Source organism: Ascaphus truei, chromosome 1, assembly GCF_040206685.1.
Source record: "Ascaphus truei isolate aAscTru1 chromosome 1, aAscTru1.hap1, whole genome shotgun sequence".
Classification (NCBI taxonomy): Eukaryota; Metazoa; Chordata; class Amphibia; order Anura; family Ascaphidae; genus Ascaphus; species Ascaphus truei.
The window spans coordinates 554,441,332-554,459,766 of record NC_134483.1 but is presented as its reverse complement, the minus strand read 5'-3'; the positions used below and the strand labels follow the sequence as shown (position 1 = coordinate 554,459,766).

The following is an 18,435-nucleotide window of genomic DNA, read 5'->3' as shown; positions in this document are numbered from 1 at the left end:
AATAATATTCTTTATTTTATTTATAAACTCACATTTATAAACCCCGTCACCCACCCCCGCTACACACAATAAAGCGGGCACTTACAGTACAGTATATATTTATTTCTCTTCATGTATTTATTTATTTATTTAGATTTATTTATTAATTGTGGAGCTGCTGTGCGTGAGGGGCCATGGCCAGGATGGGGGGGGGGGGTAACGGTACAGTATGTGGGTAGGGGGTGAGGGTGGTTAGACCTCACAGTATGCACATTGGGTCCCCCCCCCCTCCCCACATTTACATACACTGCACGACATCAATGCAGGGAGGGAGATTTACTGGTAAGGAAGGCTTTAGGCCTTTATATCTCTCTCCCTTCAGTGTAATCTGTTTAACAGACACATTAGGGGGGAAGGGGCTTTAGGCCTTTATATCTCTCTCCCTTCATTGTAATCTGTTTAACAGAAACATTAGGGGGGAAGGGGCTTTAGGCCTTTATATCTCTCTCCCTTCAGTGTAATCTGCTTAACAGAAACATTAGGGGGGAGGGGGCTTTAAACAATGCTGTGTATAATGTATAAGGTTTTTTACAATTAGATAGATGTAATCCTTGGTATTGTAAGGGTTAGCTTTGGTTTTAAATTGTGTTTTCTGGTTGGTACTTACTGTACAGTATATATTGACTTTTGTTTACTTGATTGGTTAAAGTGTTTGTTTGGAAGTGTTTGTATTTACTGGTAGAGTAGCTTGCAATTATATTGTTAACATTCATTTGCAGAATGTACAGTACAGTATATGGTGCATAGATTTTATGCTATGCATCATTTACAGTATACAATGTAAATGCAATATACTGTGTGGATTGGAATGTTATGTTTTATATTGTAAAATCAGTTAGGATTATTAAATGGATTATTATTATTATTGTCTGTACTGTATAGAGAAGCATTATTTGTAGGAGAGTATGATTTTGATAACCATTCTACATGTACTGTATTTGTATATTGGTTCATCATCTGTGTGTATATACTGTATACTATTATATATATATATATTTATATATATATATATATATATATATATATATATATATATATATATATATATATATATATATATATATATATATATATATATATATATATATATATATATATATGTATATATATGTATAAAGTATATATATACTGTACACAGTATATAATGTATATGTACTGTATAGGGATTGTTATTATATATACTGTATACTGTATATATATATCCAGTATATATACAGTATATACTGTACAGTATATATTTATTTCTCTTCATGTATTTATTTATTTATTTAGATTTATTTATTAATTGTGGGGCTGCTGTGCGTGATTTTTTTTTATTGGGGGTGAGGGGGGTGTTTGGCCCTTGGTGTGAGTTTATGACTTGCAGCAGCAGCACAATTAATAAATAAATCTAAATAAATAAATAAATAAATGACAATAAATACATTTGAAATACATTTTTATTGATAGTGTAGATGTGCAGGTGGTCTCCGGAGCTGAAGCGCACAGGTTTTAGGTCTGGGGACCCCCTGCCCCCCGAGATACAGGCCCCTTTAGGGGGTGCCGGTATCCCTCTGCTCTGCTTGGTTTAACAGGCCGCGGTCACGAGATCGGGGCCTTTAAACGCAGAGCACTCAGCACTCAGAAACACAGGCCAGGCAGATTTAACACACACACACAATAGGGGGAGGTTTTTTTACATAGATTGCAGGGAAGCTTAATGCACACACACAATAGGGGGATATGGGGAGGGGTTTTTACATAGATTAGAGAGAAGGCAGGGAGTTTTAAAAGCGAGAATAGGGGGAGGGGGTTTTACATAGATTAGAGAGAAGGCAGGGAGTTTTAACACAGACATGAAAAATATGTATTGAATGTATTAATTGTTTATTATGCCTTAACCCCTTCATTGCCTTAGCGGCCATGCACATCTACACTATCAATAAAAATGTATTTCAAATGTATTTATTGTCATTTATTTATTTAGATTTATTTATTTATTTTTTGGCGGCTGCTGTGTGTGTGTATTTTTTTATTGTGGGTAGCGGGAGGGTGGGTGAATGGGGTATTAGCCCCAACGATGGTTGGGGAGGGCTTGCGGGGGGGGGGGGGTAGCGGGAGGGCTTAACCCCTTCATGACCGTAGCGGTATTAACTGCTACGGTCGTGAAGGGGTTAAGTGCACCCGCAACCCCCCCCCCCCTCCCGCAAGTCCTAAACTCACACCAAGGGCCAAATACCCCCCTCACCCATCCCCACTACACACAATAAAGCGGGCACGGTGGGTTAACCCCTTCATTGCCTTAGCGGCTATCCGCTATGGTAATGACGCAGCATTTCTGTATTTTTAATAATATTGAGCAGGAGCAGGGGGGTCCCTGAGCATTAATTTCTGGCTCAGGGAACCCCCTGCTCACTGTACAATATTATTACAATACAGAAATGATGCTTCTTTACCATAGCGCATAGCCGCTAAGGTAAAGAACGAGTGTTTATTTATACTGTATATTGTATGTGTTTTATTGATACTGTACATGTGCAGAGGGTCTCCAGAGCAGAAGCGCACAGGTTTCAGGTCTGGGGACCCCGTGCCCCCCGAGATACAGGCCCCTTTAGGGGGTGCCGGTATCCCTCTGCTCTGCTTGGTTTACAGGCCGCGATCACGTTATCGGGGCCTTTAAACGCAGAGGGATACCGGCACCCCCTAAAGGGGCCTGTATCTCGGGGGGCACGGGGTCCCCAGACCTAAAACCAACGCGATTCAGCTCCGGAGACCCCCTGCACATCTACACTAACAATAAAAATATATTTCAAATGTATTTATTGTCATTTATTTATTTATTTATTTAGATTTATTTATTTATTTTTTGGCGGCTGCTGTGTGTGTGTATTTGTTTATTGTGGTTAGCGGGAGGGTGGGTGAATGGGGTATTAGCCCCAACGATGGTTGGGGAGGGCTTGCGGGGGGGGGGTAGCGGGAGGCCTTAACCCCTTCATGACCGTAGCGGTATTAACTGCTACGGTCGTGAAGGGGTTAAGTGCACCCGCAACCCCCCCCCCCTCTCCCGCAAGTCCTAAACTCACACCAAGGGCCAAATACCCCCCTCACCCATCCCCACTACACACAATAAAGCGGGCACGGTGGGTTAACCCCTTCATTGCCTTAGCGGCTATCCGCTATGGTAATGACGCAGCATTTCTGTATTTTTAATAATATTGAGCAGGAGCAGGGGGGGTCCCTGAGCATTAATTTCTGGCTCAGGGAACCCCCTGCTCACTGTACAATATTATTAAATCTCTCTCTCTGCTGCAAACACATCTCGCCCCCAGTATGTGCAGTAATTTACTGAACATGTACTGTAGAATAAATGCATAGTTTTATTTATTCGGGTTTATTAAACAGTATACTGTACGGCCGGAAAACATCAGCATACTGTACAGCACAATATTATCCATCGAAATCCCCCCATTAGCCGTTTTCTTTTCTGAGGAAAAACAAAATGAAAAGTTTTAATGTACAGTAATGGTCAGCCCCCTAAAGAAGTACAGTACCCAGCCAGCCCCACCAAAATAATACGGCAACAATACAGTACTCACCATACTGTATTACTGAATGTCCCATTCAGCTTGCGCCGGCGGGCCACTGCCAGTCCAGCTTTCATCAACACCCACGTCGATAGTTTGCAGCGGGACTAGCCCACCTGTAGTCAGCAGGTGAGGCGGGAAATCGCTTAGGTACATGCAAGCTTCATCAAAACTGGCCGCGAAATCCGACTCTGTCTCAGGGTTGTCACTGACGGCGGGACCATCATTAGAAGCTGGTGCTGGTGCTGGTTCTGGTTCTGGCGCATTGCTTGGCAGGGACTGTCGCTTCTTAGTTGGTTTTAACACGACCCTTCGCCTTTTGCCGCCTCCATGATCATAGATACGGGAAAAACCCTGTGACACACACCAATACCCTCCAACAAATTGGGGCTCAATACGGTGAAAACAGGGGTCACTACATAACCTTTTCCTTATTGCACACTTCCACAAATGAGGAGTTGGCGAAAATTTGTAAAAGTCATAGTTTTCGATAAAATACTGATAAATTTGAACAACTGTTGCCATCTTATCCTCTGTTGCATTAATAGCGGCACATATCAAATAAGCATAACTTCTGTCAGGTTTTTGGAACACGGGCTGCATTTGAACACTCATGGCGGGTCTCTGAAAAATAATGTAAGCGAAAATGGTCTTTGTCTTTATTTAATACAGTATGTAAAGCCTAAATTGATACATTTTTTGCAACGTCTTCCTTCAGTCTCAAGGCCAAGTTACAATAGCACACTGTGGTACAGTATCTTTTTTTAAACGAAACAACTGCAAGCCCACACATTACTGATTCGGCGCTTTACAAGTCATGAGTTTATGCCATCTGGTTGACAAGCGAAGCATTGCAGCCTAGTAAATCCTGATCATTATCATTTAACAGATCAGGCCCCCGTCAGCCAGGCATGAACCCAGGCTGGGAAGGCAAACGCAACGAAGCATGCAAGAGGTGAGCAGCGGCGGATTCCAGGTATCTGCCAGGTACAAACTGGGCATTTGCTCGAATAAAGTGTGTCGGTGCAGTATGTCTTTTTGGATATACATACATTCAGGGGCACTGAATGGGTTTATTGTATGTGATTTTGGGATGTAAATGCATTGTTTTTTATGCTCTATTATTGCCCCTGTATGTTATGTATATCTATCTATATGGATATACATACAGGGATAATAAATGATTGTTTTGCTAATGTTTATGTTCTTTTCATGTATTTCAAATGTATTTAGCAGCTTTATTTATACATTGGTGTGTGTAATGTAATTTTTATTTAGTTACATGTAATTTTTAATGGTTTATTTCTGGTAGTTAGATTTGAATGATGGTGGTTACTTTGAATTAGAATTTATTTGGCAATGGTTTGGCTTTAGGAATTTTATAGTGAATTGTATAATTGATTTGGATTGGATTGTAATTGGTTTAGGAAATTGATTAATTGATTGATGGTAAATGTATTTATGTTGCTTAGTTTCTATTTGATTTTGTATTTTATTTTGTGGATGGCATTGGTGGTTAGGGGACATTGTTCATAGTGTATTTTATTTTGACATTGATTTTGCATAGTGTTACTGTACATGATGCACAGATTAATTGCATCATGTACACACTCAAATGCAATTGTTTAAGATTGTATATATATTTGTCTAGGTGCTGGTCTGTTGGGAGAGGAGCTATCATTTATTTTTAAAAGTGCTGGTGTTTTAATGTGAAGATCAAATGTGCTGCTGGATTAATTTTATCGCAATGTGCTGATGTTGAGATTCTGATTTCATGTTTTTATTTATACATGTTTATGTAATTCTTAACCATTTATTTGTATATTGGTGTTATGTACACTATTATTAAAATGATTTTATTTAGTGTACGTTCGCCTGTAACAGCCTTGCATGGAGATGGCAAATCTCCATGCAAATGTTCCAAGCGGCTTTATTTTCTATCAGCTAGCGTACGTAAAGTTTAAGAACGCTAGCAGGGGGGGAAAAAGCAACGCGTACGCTGTGGCTGTTTTGAGCACGTACAATATAAAATGGGCTCAAGGCCTTAGTGAATCGCGTCTCCGGCTTCACTTTGTATCGGATGTTGTTTTTTTTCAGCCTTACGTAAAAGCATGGAGCTTAGTGCATAGCCCCCTTAGTCTCCTGCAAGAGACTCCACATACACCGCGCAAGATATACAGATACAGTCCCCTCAAGAACTGGGTGCCAATAGACTCACACAGGCTGAGCTGTTTTAAGACACACACACACACACACACACTAATACAGGTTGGGTATTTCAGTTATATCTCAAACTTTAGAGAGATGCCTGACTGTCTGCACGCATCAAAGGGTTTTCCTGGCCTCTTTTATCTGGCTGAGTTAGGCGCAAACTGCTGACACTCTATTCCTTTGGAGTGTGTAACAGAGTCTGTGAGGCTGGGGACGCCATTACACGTGTTACATTACACCCTGTGATGATCACCCCAACCTGCTTTATTAGTCATGCAAGCAGAGGCGTTAGGGTGCAAGGAAGGGTCGTCCCCTGGCCACTTGGGCCTTCATTAGGAAGGGTCGTCCCCTGGCCACTTGGGCCTTCATTAGGAAGGGTCGTCCCCTGGCCACTTGGGCCTTCATTAGGAAGGGTCTTCCCCTGGCCACTTGGGCCTTCATTAGGAAGGGTCGTCCCCTGGCCACTTGGGCCTTCGTTAGGAAGGGTCGTCCCCTGGCCACTTGGGCCTTCATTAGGAAGGGTCGTCCCCTGGCCACTTGGGCCTTCATTAGGAAGGGTCGTCCCCTGGCCACTTGCGCCTGCATTAGGAATGCAGGAATAAGACGTCCAATGTCCATTTTGTTACTGGGATGAACCCCGAACCCCCTAAAGGATTAGGATTTGTTGGGGTAGACTGTCTTACTGGCTACCAGGGTCCACTATCGAGGGACCCTGGAGGGGAGTTTCTAGGACCTTCAGAACTGAAGTTAGGGCAATTTAGCAGATTGGTGCTTTTCAGGGGAAGGGATATAATACAGATTCTTTACAGCAAAAATAATATTTTTTGATTACCAGGAATGCGCTCCCCGAGACTCTGGGTTTTCCCCACAATGTTTTGCCCCTTTTAGCAAGGCGTGGCGGTACCAGAAACTAGTTTCTAGCCCCAACGATTCTTGACTTATGACCCCATACAGGCTACTTAGGGAATGGGTCCAATCCCACTTAGACCCCAAACAATACAATACAAACACATAGGAAGGGGCAGGAACATACATTCACAGGGGGAACACAGCAATAATACATTTATATACATGTTCCTATGATGTGGGTTGTATCTGCAGGGTGCAGCCCAGAGATACCATAGCACCCCACGTCACAGTGATCTTAGTCACCAAAGGGTTAAAGCAGTAATTTCACACTCCCACTTACCTTGGTTTCTAGGTTTTTGTATTACAGGGGATTATTATAGAGGATGCTAATTGCTGATATAACAACATTAGGACACAATGTAATTGAGGTTGGTTTAGTCTCACATTATTAATAATATTTGCCTCACTAAACATATTTGGTGCTTTAGGTGAGCCTTTTGGAACTGGCAAATTGGAACTGCGCCTACGAGCAATGGCTTCCCCTTGCCAGCCCAACACCTACCGCTGGGTAGGCTTCACAGGGTCTGGGAGAAAAAAGAGTCTCCCCCACGGGAAGCCTTTGTCTCGGGACCTGGTTATCCCCGATTTCATGCTCAACCATGCTCTATATGTTCACCTACCTACCAATTACATTGTAAGCTCCTCGGAGCAGGGACTCCTCTTCCTTAATGTTACTTTTATGTCTGAAGCACTTATTTCCATGACCTGTTATTTACATTATTTGTTATTTATATGATATGTATTACTACTACTATCAGGAAGATCCCAACATGTGTCCATCTCAGGCTCTAACTCCAACCCTCTGGATATCACCTGTGGTGTCCCGCAAGGCTCTGTTCTGGGGCCCCTACTCTTCTCTGTGTTCATTAATGATCTTCCAACAGCTTGAAAGGAAGCCTCAATACACATGTATGCAGATGACACAATTCTATATGCACACAGCCATAGCCTCTCTGACCTTCAACACATACTTCAGTCTGACTTTTTGAGACTCGAAAACTGGATTTCCCAAAACAAACTGTTTTTAAACACTGACAAGACTGTAACAATGGTATTTGGGACCAAGACTAAATTTGTAAAGCTTCCAGTGACTGAGCTCCTAATTAGAACCAACGCTAACACTACCCTAACACCTGTCACTAGTTTTAAATACCTGGGCTTATGGTTTGACTCCCACTTAACATTCGGAATGCACATCGATACCCTGACAACCAAGACCTACAGTACCGACACACTTTATTCGAGTGTGGCCGGTACCGCAAGCCGGGAGATTTCCCGGCTTGCTAGTGGCCGCCCCTCGGCGTGCCGCGCGTCATAGACGCGCGGTCACGCGTCTTCGGGAGCGTGCGCCCCCTGCACGCGCGTCCAGGGGCTCCCCGAGGGATCCCTGGTGTCCCGCGATCGCGGGACAGCGGCAGGGGGTTCCGGGGGACCCGGCGGACCCGGCAGCGGTAGGGAGAGCGCCCCGATCGGAGGGCGCTCTTTCGCTGCTTCGGCGCGCGCCCGTCACTCTCGGGCGCGCGCCAGGCTACTGCTGCGGCCAAGAACGGGCAAATGCTCGAATAAACTTGGCCGCAGCAGTATGCCAAACTAGAGGTACTTTACAGGAACAAATCCTCCCTAAGTCTCCTTGTCAGAAAGCGTATTGCACAGCAGATGCTAATGCCAATTATTGACTATGGAGACATAGTATACTGTATGGCTCGGCTCCTCAAACCCACGTTAGCAAACTTGACACCCTCTACAATTCAATTTGTCGTTTTGTTCTCCAATGCAACTACAACACACATCACTGCGAAATGCTCAAAGAACTAGATTGGTCATCACTAGAGTCTAGGCGCAAAGTTCACCTTTCCTGTCTCACCCTCAAATACTTTCTGGGCAAGCTACCCAGCTACCTGAACAAGCTCCTCACCCCTACCACATGCAGCACCTATCACCTGAGATCAGACTCCAAAAGACTATTCATGGTCCCAAGGCTCAACAAAGTATCCGGACGTTCCTCCTTCTCCTTCCGTGCACCCCAAAACTGTAACAACCTACTCTCACATCCACCACCAGCTTAAGTTCTTTCAAAACTAAGGCTGTCTCACACTTTAATCTGGTCTGTAACTGTTACATACGCCCATAATATATATTATCTCTAACTGTGCACGCAATGTCTTGTATATAATGTATACCTTGTTCATTTATGTAACTGTACTTGTAACCATGTATTATTTGTTTTACTCTGTGCCCAGGACATACTTGAAAACGAGAGGTAACTCTCAATGTATTACTTCCTGGTAACAGATTTTATAAATAAAAAATAAATAAAAACTACTGTGAAGCGCTATGTACATTTATGGCACTATATAAATAAAGACATACAATACAATCAGATGCCCGACACCTCGCTACTCCCATCCTCCCCTTTGATCCACTATCTCTATGCAGGGATCCCGGCTAATCAAGTTCCCGGGACTGCCTGCATAGAGATGAATACATATGTTAAAACACATACCTTTCTCTAACCTGGCTGGGAGTTTGGATGATAAAACTTGGCTTTTGGATGCCAAGTTTTAATGCAAGTTTCAATATCATGCTGGCTGGGCAATATTAACAGGGAAACATAACGGGATTAAAATGCAAACGCGTATCCGCAAATCAGGCGTAAAATTATGGGAAAACCAATAACTTTGTCCCAGAACATTTTATATATTACTTTTAACCCTGTTTGAACACCACCCCACCCCCCCCGAGTACATACCATTAAAGTCCCGCTGATGATGTCCCAGTTCTGTACCTAAAACACATAGAGGGTGAAAACACACACATTGTCCCCGGCTTATAGTGCTGATAAGCCGCCGGGGAACCACGGTTTTAGCTAGCCGGGCCTCACCATTATTATGAAGGCTACCCCTACCATCACACCCATGATTAAAAAGGCAAATTTGTGAAACATTTAGATTAAAAAGCTTGCCATATTTATTCAATTTCATATATACTATATAAATAATATTTCAATTCAAAAATTTGTTCAATGACAGTGAGAGATTCCCAAATATGATTAATTTTCCCAAATATTTATTCACATTTTTTCTGATGTGCTACTCACCAAGAAACTCAGTACTATCAGTACTAGAGTGTGTACAATAATACACGCTAAATATGTTTCTGAAAGATCTGAGTATTACTAATGTTTCCCCAGATATGGAAATCTGTACACCATGCCTGGAGGATCAGTGGCCCAATGAAGACAGGAACAGATGTATCCCCAAAGTTACAGATTTCTTATCTCTTGAAGATGTTCTGGGTGAATTGTTATCTTTCCTCTCTTTGCTTCTGTCCTTTCTGACTGTCATGGTCATGATGCTCTTTGTGAGATATCGGGACACTCCCATCGTCAAGGCCAATAACCGGGACCTCAGCTTTGTTCTGCTCTGCTCCCTCATGCTGAGCTTCCTGTGCTCTCTACTTTTCATAGGACGTCCCATGGATGTAACCTGTATACTCAGACAAACCTCTTTTGGTATTATCTTCACTGTGGCTGTGTCTTCTGTACTGGCCAAGACTGTTATGGTTGTCATCGCCTTCACAGCCACCAAGCCAGGGAGCAGGTTGAAGAAGTGGGTGGGACCCAGAATAGCTCATGGTATAGTCATAGTGAGCTCATTTATTCAAGTTATGATATGTGTGATCTGGTTGACCATCTCTGCTCCTTTCCAGGATGTTAACATGAACTCGGAGGTTGGGAAAATAATCATTGAATGTAATGAAGGCTCTTTGGTTGCATTCTACTCTGTCCTTGGTTATATGGGACTTCTGGCAGCTGTGAGCTTCATTGTAGCATTCCTGGCTAGGACATTACCTGACAGCTTCAATGAGGCCAAGTACATCACCTTCAGCATGCTTATGTTCTGTAGTGTTTGGGTTTCCTTCATCCCAGCCTACCTGAGCACAAAAGGCAAATATATGGTGACTGTTGAGATATTTGCAATGTTAGCTTCTGGCTTAGGGCTTTTTGGATGTATATTTATTCCCAAATGTTATGTCATCCTTTTGAAACCAGAACAAAACACTAGAGAATATTTGATGGGGAGATCTAATGCTAAGATGTAGAAGATGAAATAAGCTTACATTTCACATTGTCATCCTTAATGTTTATTCATGTCTCTATCTGTGCAGACAGAGTGAGCCTAATCTGTCCAAGGCTCTAGCTGTGATGAGTTGACTAACTGAGCACAGAAGGAATATCGTACAATATATATATACATATATGTATATATATATATATATATTATATATATATATATATATAGAGAGAGAGAGAGAGAGAGAGAGAGAGAGAGAGAGAGAGAGAGAGAGAGAGTGATAGATAGATAGAGAGAGAGAGAGAGAGAGAGAGAGAGAGAGATAGATAGATAGATAGATAGATAGATAGATAGAGAGAGAGAGAGAGAGAGAGAGAGAGAGAGAGAGAGAGAGAGAGAGAGAGAGAGAGAGAGAGAGAGAAAACTACCTACAGTAGTAAGTAGTAATGAATAGTGTATAAGTTTGACTGCTCTCATATATTTGTTTGTAACAGTTTCATTCGTCCTGCGGTTTCCCTGCTTGTGAGAAGCAGAATAAATTCTATACTGAGACAAACCCTGATTGGATTTTTTATTTTCGAGTTTATAGAAACATTACATTGGATTTACTCTTTCTAACTCCTTATACAAAGTCCTAGTCGACTGGGTGTGTCAGAATTGTAGAAGAAACAAAGCTTTACCCTTGTTTTAGGAGAACAATAGTTTAAGAAATTTTAAAGGATAAACATTTTCTTGAAACAGTCCCTTACCCATAATCCCTTTCTATACTGAGCAAGAGTATGAAGTTATATACTACATGTCACGGGAGACCAGGCGTTTACACCTTTTTACCAGGATCAAACATTGAGCGAAACAGGTAAAGTGAACCAAAATTGTATATTTATTCGCAGGAAAAGGCAAACACACAATTAAACACAAAGTACAAAAGAAGAGACTCACTTACTTAGGAACTAGGGAAAAAACTTTCCCAGCAAAATGCCACTTAGAACAAGAGTGTTTAGTTGACCGGGACTTAGCCCGAAATGTCCTGGAACCCTAATCGGCATGAAATTCCAGACGCCACTGCTCCCTTCTCTCCAGAGGCCGTGATTTTTCTTGACCGGGACAAAGCTCCAAATGTCCTGGAACTAAAATCGTCTTGAAATCCCAGCTGTGACCGCTATGTTCAGTTCTCAGAACTAGGACTTAGAAATATTCCGGGCTGGTTTTTCTGAAGCTGATTCTCTGCTATTTGCGCAGAGGCATATTTTTCAACTTTCAAAAAAACCCGCTGTTTTGGCGCATGGGAATCTCTCGACTGGAATATCTGCATTCTGGACCAATGAATGACCCTTATTTTTCATCAGCTGTGCTGTGCTGGTATACTAGATAACTTTAGTGATTTATCTGGACTTATTGCCTCCCTCCCTTTACCATGCACCACAAACGCCACATCATAGGCATATCACACGGTGTGTGGCAGTTTTGCTTCTATATATATATATATATCTTATATTTTATATACTGTATATGTTTCTTTTTTATATTTTTAGCGGTGAAAAAGGAGGGTCATCCATTGGTCCAGAATGCAGACATTCCAGTGGGACTGAAACTTTGGGCTTTTGTCTGCAATCTAGACCAATAAATTACCCTCTCTTTCAACAATTATGCTGTACTTTTATACTAGATCTCTTTGGTATTTTAGCTATATATATATACAGTGGTTGACAAATCACCAAAAAATCTACTCGCCACACAAAAAAATCTACTCGCCACCTAGTACCAAACGTGTGCTGCTTGGGCCAATATTTACTCGCCCGGGGGTTAAATCCACTCGCCCGGGGCGAGCAAATGTATAGGTTTGTCGAACACTGTATATATATATATATATATATATATATATATATATATATATATATATAGAAAACAGATTACAATCAGCGCAGATTCCAAACACTTAGTGGGATTGTAGTAAAAAATATTAACTACCCCTGGCCAATCAGTCAAACAGGAGGTGTTATACCTTACAATCTATTCTTGCTTGAATGCAGCCAATTAGGTCTGCGGCTCCACACTTGCCGCAATAGATAATGTAGGGAAGAGATGACCTAGGCGCAAAAAAGCCAGGAAAGAGACAAAGGGAAAATATCATAGGGCAGTATGTCTGTTAATATCAGAGTTAAGGTGGTAAGATATACACTTACACTTAATCAGCCAAATATAAGCCTTTAATCCACCACTGGATAAGTTAAAGTATAAGTTTGACTGCTCTCATATATTTGTTTGTAACAGTTTCATTCGTCGTGCGGTTTCCCTGCTTGTGAGAAGCAGAATAAATTCTATACTGAGACAAACCCTGATTGGATTTTTTATTTTCGAGCTTATAGAAACATTACATTGGATTTACTCTTTCTAACTCCTTATACAAAGTCCTAGTCGACTGGGTGTGTCAGAATTGTAGAAGAAACAAAGCTTTACCCTTGTTTTAGGAGAACAATAGTTTAAGAAATTTTAAAGGATAAACATTTTCTTGAAACAGTCCCTTACCCATAATCCCTTTCTATACTGAGCAAGAGTATGAAGTTATATACTACATGTCACGGGAGACCAGGCGTTTACACCTTTTTACCAGGATCAAACATTGAGCGAAACAGGTAAAGTGAACCAAAATTGTATATTTATTCGCAGGAAAAGGCAAACACACAATTAAACACAAAGTACAAAAGAAGAGACTCACTTACTTAGGAACTAGGGAAAAAACTTTCCCAGCAAAATGCCACTTAGAACAAGAGTGTTTAGTTGACCGGGACTTAGCCCGAAATGTCCTGGAACCCTAATCGGCATGAAATTCCAGACGCCACCGCTCCCTTCTCTCCAGAGGCCGTGATTTTTCTTGACCGGGACAAAGCTCCAAATGTCCTGGAACTAAAATCGTCTTGAAATCCCAGCTGTGACCGCTATGTTCAGTTCTCAGAACTAGGCCGCAAAAAGCAGTACTTAGAAATATTCCGGGCTGGTTTTTCTGAAGCTGATTCTCTGCTATTTGCGCAGAGGCATATTTTTCAACTTTCAAAAAAACCCGCTGTTTTGGCGCATGGGAATCTCTCGACTGGAAAATCTGCATTCTGGACCAATGAATGACCTTTCTTTTTCATCAGCTGTGCTGTGCTGGTATACTAGATAACTTTAGTGATTTATCTGGACTTATTGCCTCCCTCCCTTTACCATGCACCACAAACGCCACATCATAGGCATATCACACGGTGTGTGGCAGTTTTGCTTCTATATATATATATATATATCTTATATTTTATATACTGTATATGTTTCTTTTTTATATTTTTAGCGGTGAAGAAGGAGGGTCATCCATTGGTCCAGAATGCAGACATTCCAGTGGGACTGAAACTTTGGGCTTTTGTCTGCAATCTAGACCAATAAATTACCCTCTCTTTCAACAATTATGCTGTACTTTTATACTAGATCTCTTTGGTATTTTAGCTATATATATATACAGTGGTTGACAAATCACCAAAAAATCTATTCGCCACACAAAAAAATCTACTCGCCACCTAGTACCAAACGTGTGCTGCTTGGGCCAATATTTACTCGCCCGGGGGTTAAATCCACTCGCCCGGGGCGAGCAAATGTATAGGTTTGTCGAACACTGTATATATATATATATATATATATATATGTATATATATATATATATATATATATATATATATATATATATATATATATATATATTTATATAAAACAGATTACAATCAGCGCAGATTCCAAACACTTAGTGGGATTGTAGTAAAAAATATTAACTACCCCTGGCCAATCAGTCAAACAGGAGGTGTTATACCTTACAATCTATTCTTGCTTGAATGCAGCCAATTAGGTCTGCGGCTCCACACTTGCCGCAATGGATAATGTAGGGAAGAGATGACCTAGGCGCAAAAAAGCCAGGAAAGAGACAAAGGGAAAATATCATAGGGCAGTATGTCTGTTAATATCAGAGTTAAGGTGGTAAGATATACACTTACACTTAATCAGCCAAATATAAGCCTTTAATCCACCACTGGGATTCAGGAACACTGGTACTGGTATTTCCTCGTTGTTTGCATGGATCTCAGACTCTCCACGTGTGCTGCTTGCTTCAGGGGTCACCTTTTCATCTGCAGCTGCGTGTCTCCTTAACATAGAATAGAGCTCACCGGGGAGGGGGGGGGGGGGGAAGAGGGACAATGGAACAGAGATAGTGTAAAACCTTTTATTGTAAAAACTATCTAAAAAATAACAAACAGTATCTCACTCACATGGTGTGAAATAATATCAAGCAGTTGAGAGTTTGAATTGAGTCTCTCACACTCGTAGAGTAAGGTGTCCGGTCCACTGCACTGCTGTTAGCCTGGTTTATTTCCGCGTCACGTGCTCCGGCTCCAATTCTCGCGAGACTTCAACCTCCGATGACGTCACAGCGCTCTCTCCTCTCCGGTCTGCAGCGCGTCTCACTCTGCCCGGTTTGCAGTGTCTATATATATATATATACACAGGAAGAAAAAAAAAGAGAAGAAAAAGCTCCCGATCTCAGTGTATTAACGTAAGTAAAACTTAATAAAACATGGACAAGACGATTCAAAACTCACAAGAATCCAAAGAAGATAGGCATTGTGTGAGTGAAACTCATGCTCCAAAACCGCTGTGTGTCGACGCCGCGGCGCTGCTGCTCCACTGGGGATGCTCCGGAATGACGTCACTCCTCTGTTGATGGTGTTACACACTGGAGGGTCCTCCGGCAAATCCCAGCTCTATGGCACAGGTTCACTTGGATGTGAAAGTCCCGGTGCCCCGGAGCGGAGTTCAGCTTCACTCTCCCAGCTGGCACTAGTTGTGAGCACTTAAAATTTACAATGGTTACACGTAACCTACGCGTTTCTTCAGACTACGCTGATTTCTTCAGGGGATATTGGTCGACTGGACCGGAAGGGTTTAAATATATTCATTAACCAATCCGTAGGGACGCTGTGTAATTACTTGATTTTATACACATGATGATTAAATGCAATATACAAAACTTCCAATGGATCTAATTCTAACACATATTTAGCTAGATTGATACAAATTTACATGTAATCCATATAATCTTTATGATAAAATTACATTGCTACAACTAGTTTTACACATGTAACTATTATACGAACATTTTTTAATTAATTCAATTGATGGCTATTTCGGGCTGTTATTTGAGGATGGCATAGATAAATGAACATACTAAACTTTGTCTAGGGAGAAATATACTCGTGACAAAAAAAAGAGCAGTGTGGTTGGAATATTAATTAATTAATTGGTTAACTACTAGATTTTTGGTGGAAACTCCAACCACAAACATGATTTTAATTGAAACAATTATTAAGTTATTTTTGAGGGTGGGGTTTTTGTGTTATTTTTACTGTAAATATTCATATTAAGTAAATTGTATCCAATTAAATACTGTTTTTGGTATAAATAAGATCTTTCAACCACATGATTCTCTGTACATAGTATGTAGACATAGGGAAAAGGAGAGAAACCTCGCTCTAACCCCAGGGCTGGGGGCAAGGGATGTGTGCTGCCAGGGAATGGACAATAGCAAAAGGTAGAATGATGGATTGTGTCAGAGGCACAATCCACTCAAAAGTATCCCTTTAATGGTGCACAACAGTACAGAATTGTTATATATAATTTTTTCTGTGTGATCAGTGCGAACCTGAACTTAAGTGTACAGTTAAAAAGAAACTTTAATAACACATATCTATAAATTAAATAAGTTTAAAAGTAGAACTGTAGACCCTATTGTATTGTGAGTCTAGTGACTAATTTGCGAGAATAGCCAGCACTAACAATGTATAGTCTTGCTGGTACACTGGCGACACACTTTATTCGAGCTTGGCTAGTCCCACGAATTCGGGTATACCCGGGTGTATTGAGGTTTGTGACTGTTTTCTGCCCGAGTGCATTGAGTTATTTTCCAAGCAGGGATTGAAGCATTTTATTCCCGCTGGCTGCAATACTGCACAGTATATATATATATACTGCATTACAATTCATGAATTTATGCCATCTGGTAGACACGCGAAGCATTGCAGCCTATTAAATCCTAATCATTATCATTTAACAGATCAGCCACCCATCAGCCAGGCATGAACCCAGGCTGGGAAGGCAAATGCAACGGGGCTTGTCAGAGGTGAGGAGTGGCGCATTCCAGGTATCTGCCAGGTACATACCGGGTATTTGCTCGAATAAAGTGTGTCGGTGCAGTACAGTAGAACAGTGTTAGTGTGTAAATATACAATAGCCCACCGTGGTGGGGTATAGTAGTAACACTGTTACTATTCAACACAAAGCTCCTATACTGCAGCAAATGAAATTGAAGCAATAATGTAGTAGTTGCCTAGCATGAATCAGTTCTGAGAAGCTAGATCCGTAACAGAGTTAGGATTCTTAGCTCTTTCAATGGAACGCTTGGGAGCCACCTAGTGGTCAAGTCCCCCCATATAAGCATTATAACTCTTGACAGCGTGAAAATGCTTTTCCACAAACAAGAGGGAGAATCTAAGAGCCATCCGCTCTTCTGTGGTGAGTGTTCAAACAGGTCAGGTTTAAGCACCGCTATAACAATTAACAGAGAGTTCGGTATTTCCTTGCTCAATTCTTACACCCCATGGAGTGTTCCTGTAACGCTGTACTGCCCGCAGACCTGGCCAGTCCCCAGTACCGAGGTGGGTAAGGGTATAACACGCACCCACAGCAGTGAGGGCGTGCCCGGAGTGTGGTAGGGTGCATTGCCGGGACTGGTGAGAAAGGGTTAGCCAGATACTTGCCGAGTCCAGGGCACCAGAGGTCCGTGTAGTGAGATCCAGAAGACATAGGTCGAGGACAGGAGAGAACAGCGTAGTAGAGTCCAAAGCCTGGTCCAGGAGGTAGAGAGGTACACGTAGTCAAAAGGGAGCTGAGATCAAGTCCAAAGGTAGCACACGGGGGAAGGAACTGGAGCGAGAGCTGAAACACACAAGAGAGCCAGGCATAGAACTCCAACAGCAAGAGCCACAAGAAACTATGCAGAGTGATGAAGGAGAGGGCAGACTGGGGTAATATACGTGGGTGGACCTATAGGAGGGAGAGGTGGTGCGGGGGTGTGCTTAAGGATTGGACTCCGGACGATCCTCCCAAGGTATGTGAGGAAACTTCCAGTGGAACCGTTTAAGTAGAGCTTGAGTGGTGGATGTGGTGGTGAGGTACCCACGAATGTTCCTCTGGTGCATACCCCTTCCAGTGAACGAGGAAGTGAAGTTTGCCACAAGAGAATCGAGAGTCTAGAATATATTGTACCTCAAATTCTTGTTGCCCCTGTACAATGACCGGATTGGGTCTGCGAGGATGGTCTGGAAAGTGTGCATTCTGGAAAAAAGGTTTTAGGAGGGACACGTGGAAGAATGTGGGTATCTTCATGGCAGGGGTCAGCAAAAGCCGATAGGCAACCGGGTTGATCCGCTCGAGGACCTTGAAAGGGCCCAAGAATCTAGGCGCCAGCTTCTGAGAAGGAGTCTTAAGTTTGATATTCCTGGAGGAAAGCAAGACCCTGTCCCCTGGCTTATACTCCGGTGCCGATCTGCTTGAGTCTTCTGTTT

The 18,435-nt window shown here is 42.0% G+C and overlaps 1 protein-coding gene across 1 annotated transcript in view; it reads left to right on the top strand.

Moving 5' to 3' along the window:
• LOC142466781 (vomeronasal type-2 receptor 116-like) overlaps window positions 1-10,823 on the top strand; it is an 89,664-nt gene extending 78,841 nt beyond the window's left edge. The window contains exon 4 of the mRNA XM_075572228.1: window positions 9,913-10,823. Within this exon, the coding sequence (XP_075428343.1) occupies window positions 9,913-10,823 (911 nt within the window). The remainder of the gene's footprint in view (window positions 1-9,912) is intronic.
• Window positions 10,824-18,435: the final 7,612 nt, after the last annotated feature.